General features: G+C 42.2%; 1 protein-coding gene across 1 annotated transcript in view; it reads right to left on the bottom strand.

Moving 5' to 3' along the window:
• Window positions 1-3,785, bottom strand: part of FAM111B (family with sequence similarity 111 member B) — a 10,110-nt gene extending 6,325 nt beyond the window's left edge. Inside the window, 1 exon segment of the mRNA XM_021711062.1 lies at window positions 3,727-3,785. Coding sequence (XP_021566737.1) covers window positions 3,727-3,785 — 59 coding nt within the window.
• Between the last annotated feature and the right edge of the window lie 1,881 nt (window positions 3,786-5,666).

Raw genomic sequence — 5,666 nt, 5'->3', positions numbered from 1 at the left:
GGGGGGGGGGGGGGGGGGGGGGGTAAAACCATAATGCCAAGGTCAAGTTAGGAAATCTAGTTAAGCAACTGTGCCTGCGTTTAAGCAGGAAAAAGTCCCTTTTAGCAGTGCAGCATGGGTTGACAGGATGTTTTTAACCACACTAACCACATTTTGAGCCAACTACTATATAATGGGAGTGGTGCAGAGGGCGTTCCTACAGGTTTTAAGTCTCCTCGAGATCCTTCCTCTCTGTCTGCCTAACCAACTTCTATCTGCTCTCACCAGCACTTTGGGGGGCAGAGGCAAGAGGATTGCCTGAGCTCCAGGGTTTGATACCAGCCTGGGCAACTTGACAAGGCCTTGTCTGCACACTAAAACAAAAAAATTACCTGGGCCTGTACTTCCAGCCACTTGGAAGCCTGAGGTGGAAGGATCTCCTGAGCCCAGCAGGTCGAGGCTGTGTGGGCCATGAGTGTGCCACTGCAATCCCACCTGGGTGACAGAGTGAGACTCCAACTCAAAAAAAGAAAAAAGAAAACTACAAATCAATGTTTCTGATGAAGTTAGTGCAAAAATCCTCAACAAATATTAGCAGAACAAATCCAATAGCACTCAGAAAAAAATAGTACACCATGACCAAATGGGTTTTATTCAAGGAACACAGGTATGGTTTAGTACATGCAAATCAATGCATGTGATCCACCTCATAAACAGATTTAAAAACATCAGCCATATGATCATTTCAATAGATGCAGAAAAAAGCATTTGATAAAATTCAGCATTCCTTCATGATACAAACCCTCAGCAAAATAGGCATGGAAGGAACAAACCTCAATATAACTAAAGTCATATACGACAAACCCACAGCCAATATCATACAGAAGAGGGAAAAGTTGAAAGCCTTCCCCCTCAGACCTGGAACAAGACAAGGATGCCTACTTTCACCTCTTGTATTCAACATAGTACTGAAAGTCCTACTCAGGGCAAGCAGGCAAGACAAAGAAATAAAGGGCATCTAAACTGAAAAAAAAAATCAAATCATTTTTGTGTGCTGATAATATGGTCTTATACCTAAAGACTCCTGCACTTGATAGATGAAGTCAGCAAAGTCTCAGGTTACAAAATACACACATATATGTCAAAAGCACTGCAGTACACCAATAATTACCATGCAGCCATAAAAAGATTATGTCTTTTACAGCGCAACTTGAATGGAAATGGAGACCATAATCCTTAGTGAAGTAACACAGGATTAGCACATGTTCTTACCTATAAATCAAAGTGTCTGCAAAGTGTCTGCAGAGGCTTATAGCATGGTATTATGGACACTGGAGACTCAGAAGAGATAGGATGGGAAGTGCAGAAGGGATGAAAAATCACATACTGGGTACAATGTACACTAGTGAAGGTGACAGGTACATTTAAAATCCAGACTTCTTCACCGCTACATAATACATCTACATAACCAAAAACCAGTTGTACCCCTACTACTACTGAAATATTTTTTAAAAACTTAAAAAGAGAAATAGTCTGTTTAATTAAGCTTTCATGTACCCAAACTATGTTTATAGAATAGAGGCTTCATAGTAATTGTAAGAACCCTGGTCTTTAGAAGACAAAAAATTAGACTTAATAAATAAAGTGAATGTTCAAAATAGCTTTATAGAATGTGTTGGTACTCTTAAGAATGTAAAATTTATTTGGCTTAGCTCTCACTGCTATGTTTTGTAACTTCGAAATTAAGACTTGAAGCCGGGCTCGGTGGCTCAGCCTGTAATCTCAGCACTTTGGGAGGCCGAGGCGAGTGGATTGCTTGAGCCCGGGGGTTTGAAACCAGCCTGAGCAACTTGGTGAGACCTCATCTCTACAATAAATCAAAAACTAGCCGGGCGTGGTAGCAAAAGGAGTGGAGGAGAGGGAGAGGCTTTGGTGGCCAGGAGTGTGCCACTGCACTCCAGTCTGGGCAAAAGAGTGAGACTCCAACTCAAAAAAAAAAGAAAGAAAGAAAGAAAGAAAGAAATTAAGACTTGATTCTGCTCGAATTATGAAGAAAAAATAGCCATAGCTTACTGCAGAAAAACATTGTAAATGTTAGACCTTTTAAGGCAAGAAATTTTAGTAACATAAATGTTACATATGGCAAAGATGTAGGATAACAAAGAAAAATGTGACAATAATCTTTCACCCAAAAATGTTACTTACAGTATTTGCCTAAAGCTAAAATGTATGTCATTGCAAATATATAGGAGGTTTAAGAATTGTTATTTTTTACTTTTTCTCCAATAAGCCAAAATATAATTATGAAGCCAGAAATGTTTCTAAATAAATATGATTAAAATCATATAAAATCACATAAAGATTTCAGAAAGAATGTGATAGCTTGCTGCAGAATAGGTTTAGTTGCATAGGTGTTAGTTGGAGGGACATATTATATATCCTCTGTAATAACTTTTTATTACCTTCTTGTGTATTATCATTTTGTGCACTAATATTTCCATCTATCAAAATCATTTGAATAACCATTCCAGTAAATCTTTATTTTGTAGATTGGAAAAAAATATAGGTATGTTGAATACCTAATATCCATGATTTAAAAAATGTTGCTAAGCTTATTTTCTATTAAATCACTCTTTGTTTATGCCCTGAAAAGTCAAAAAGGCAAAAAAGAAAGAGGAAGAGAGAGAGAAAGAGAGATGAATTTAGAAGCTACAGGAAATTATTCACATCTGCACAACACAACACGTTCTCAGTCCTTTAACCACCTGTGTTAATCTATAATCATAAGTGTTATTCTATAGTACCTTTACACTCAGTGGCTTCAACATACCAGTGTTTGTTCCAAACAGGAAAACATTCTTCTTCATAGCTTTCTGAGATTTTTTTCTTAATTTCCTGGCAACATCTCAAGAGCCTGTCAAGTGTTAACAAGTCAGCTGAATTGGCAGGGTGATCTTCAGAGTTTGGAGAACCCAGGATAGCTCCAAGACATATGATCAGGTTGATGGGCAATTTCAAATCCCAGTATTTTTTGTCATCTGTAATATCTACTGAACCAGAATTCACAAGAGGAAAATAACACCAAATCCTGATTCTTTGGTGAATATCAAATGCACTGCTCTTAGTATTGTAGAAACTTCTGATTCTGAGAATGTTAGTGAGAGATACTTCTCTACAATTTGGGAGTTTTGTTGTTGTTGCCTTTTTTCAGACAAGGTTTATTTAAATCCGAGTCTCTTACACGTTATACCCCCATTTCACACCATGGAAGGTGTCTTAATTTCACCCCCATTACCCCCAAACTCAATGTGTTGTACATGGTAGACATTAAATAAAGATATGCTGAATGAAACTGTCTCTTCTGACATTGTAAGGAAACCCTGCATTTTTTTGGTAGGGGTTGTCAGACACCATGTTTCCTTTTGTCCCAATGAGCCACAAGGTCTCTGAAGTTTGTGTAACTACATCCTGTTGTGCCCAGGTACTTGTAGCTAAGTGCTTGCAGCAGCAGTTGGCTCTACTCAAGTATAAAATGATAAGATATTGAGAACATTAATGCTCCACGATTGCTTCCAGATAAGAGACTTATTGCTCTTATGGTACTCGCTAGGATCATCCTTCCTGAATGTAAAAGGGGTTAGATTTCAAAATGGCTATTACAGAAAAAGTCTCAGTATTCAGACTCTTTTTTTTAAAGCTTACTCTACCAAAACACCAGAGAATCCACAGAAGAAGCCCTAGTTTTACCCACTCTGAGTGTACTGTATGCTCATTAAGGCCAGTTTCCCCAAAGCCCCACACAACATGCATGCGTCTGCCCAGAACGCAGGTTCCTAAACAGCGAGCGGCCTTGCAAACCCTTCCAACCTTCTTTGCTCATGAGCATTCATCAGACTCCTGGAGTCCTTATCACCTTCTTCAGCAGGATTGCAAATGTCCGCAGGAATTGATGCACATTTGGAGAATAGATTCACGACGAGCGTCTTGCTCCTGTCAGCATCCGCAGCTTCGACCTGAGTGTCACAGTCAGGGTGCCGCCCCTGAGAAACAGACGCATCGCGAGCCACCCGCACCCTCTCCCGCCGCGCTCCCCCAGCCAGCCTTAGCGCCCCGTGGAGGCAGAGACTGTGACGCGGGAGCGGTGCCTCGCGGCCTCCTCCACGGCCCAGTTCTCCAGGCCGGGGCCGCCGCGTTCCCGCCGGGACTGCCCCGCGGGATTCTGCGCGCGACGTTTAAGCCCTGGGACCCTTCCCAAAACTCAGGACTAGGGATCCCGGAGAGTAGAGGGGGCACCGACGCCGACGGCAGCGGGGTAGGAGGTCGAGTCCTGCGCGCAGCGCTAAGGGTGAGCGCTGGGAGGGACCGTGGGGGCTGAGAGAGGGACGGGCTGTGGGCCCGCATCCCCCGCCAGGCCTTTCTACCCTCTTGGTGGTCACTGCAACCAATCGGCTTCTGACTAAAAAGGGAACTGGAACTTCTCTAAAGTCTCTGGTCCTTTCCCCACTGGTGCCATCTGAGGCGCGGGACCCCAGGGACTGGAGGGAAAGGTTTCCCAAGTCGCAAGTGCTGGCGAGTAACAGCTTGGTTCCAGCAGTCCCTTCCTCTTAGGTGAGTTACTTCTTTGGTTCTGGGACTGATCTGGAGTCTTGGCGGGATTAGTTGGCAAGGCGCAATGCAGAAAAACCTCAGGCTGGTGAGTGAGGGTGGGGAGGACCCGTAGACACCAGTACTGTTGTTCTTGAAAAGGTTGCTTGAAAAGAGTGCTGTCCTGGACATGTGAAAAGAACAGATCATAACTGAAGGGACTTGTATTTCCCTTGAGTATAATAATTTTTAACAACAGATGTCTGTTAAAATCCGACATTAACTTTATGAATATGTCCTAAGATCAACCTCTGCGTGTCCAGATTCTGTGTATAGCACATAAATCATCTCAAATGAGTCTTCCTGAGTGAGTTTCTTTTCAGGATAGGACACTCAAAGTGACAAGTGTTGCTTATATTCTCAGAATTTTGCACCATCTTTCTCAAGATGAAAGCCCTCAACACTCACACAGCTTGCCAGCTGCATTAACACCACTCACTACTCCAGTGTTCTCGATAACATAAGGTTACTCTTCCTGGAAACTTTTGTCAGGAACTAGAAAGTTGCAAATATCGTTATTGTTTATTCCAGTAACTTCCTCAAAGATCCAACCATTCTTTAATAGAACACATCAGAAAGCAGTTTACCCCCAAGTCTTCTTGAACCCTTGCTTCAAACTCCAAGCCTTGTTTTATCCACCCATTCTAAACTCTTACTCAATGTTTACACAATCCTAACTACTCCTCCACAATTAAAGATCTGACTTAAACAAGACTTCAAAATCTCAATACTTAGCCCAGTCTTGCTCTTCCTTCTCTGAGATACTAACAACATTCCAACAAGTTATTGTTTTGCATGACCTCAGTGAGCAATAAATATTGCTTTCTCTTGCCAACAGGTTGTTTTGGTGATATTTCTGGAAGCCAACATTTGACTCTCTTGGAGGCCCCCTCAAGAACTTATCAGTCTCTCCTGCTGAAACCACAGCTACCATCCTCCACTAAGAATCACTGCATCCTGCAGAGGTCCTTTTGGCCTTCTCTTCAGGGGCTCTCTAACCTCACAGGTGAGGAAGGTGATCTTGCATTATCAGATTGAACCCC

This window comes from Carlito syrichta, unplaced genomic scaffold, assembly GCF_000164805.1.
Source record: "Carlito syrichta isolate Samal-C Ts95f unplaced genomic scaffold, Tarsius_syrichta-2.0.1 Scaffold301848, whole genome shotgun sequence".
Taxonomy (NCBI): domain Eukaryota; kingdom Metazoa; phylum Chordata; class Mammalia; order Primates; family Tarsiidae; genus Carlito; species Carlito syrichta.
This window is presented reverse-complemented; position numbering and strand designations above follow the sequence as displayed.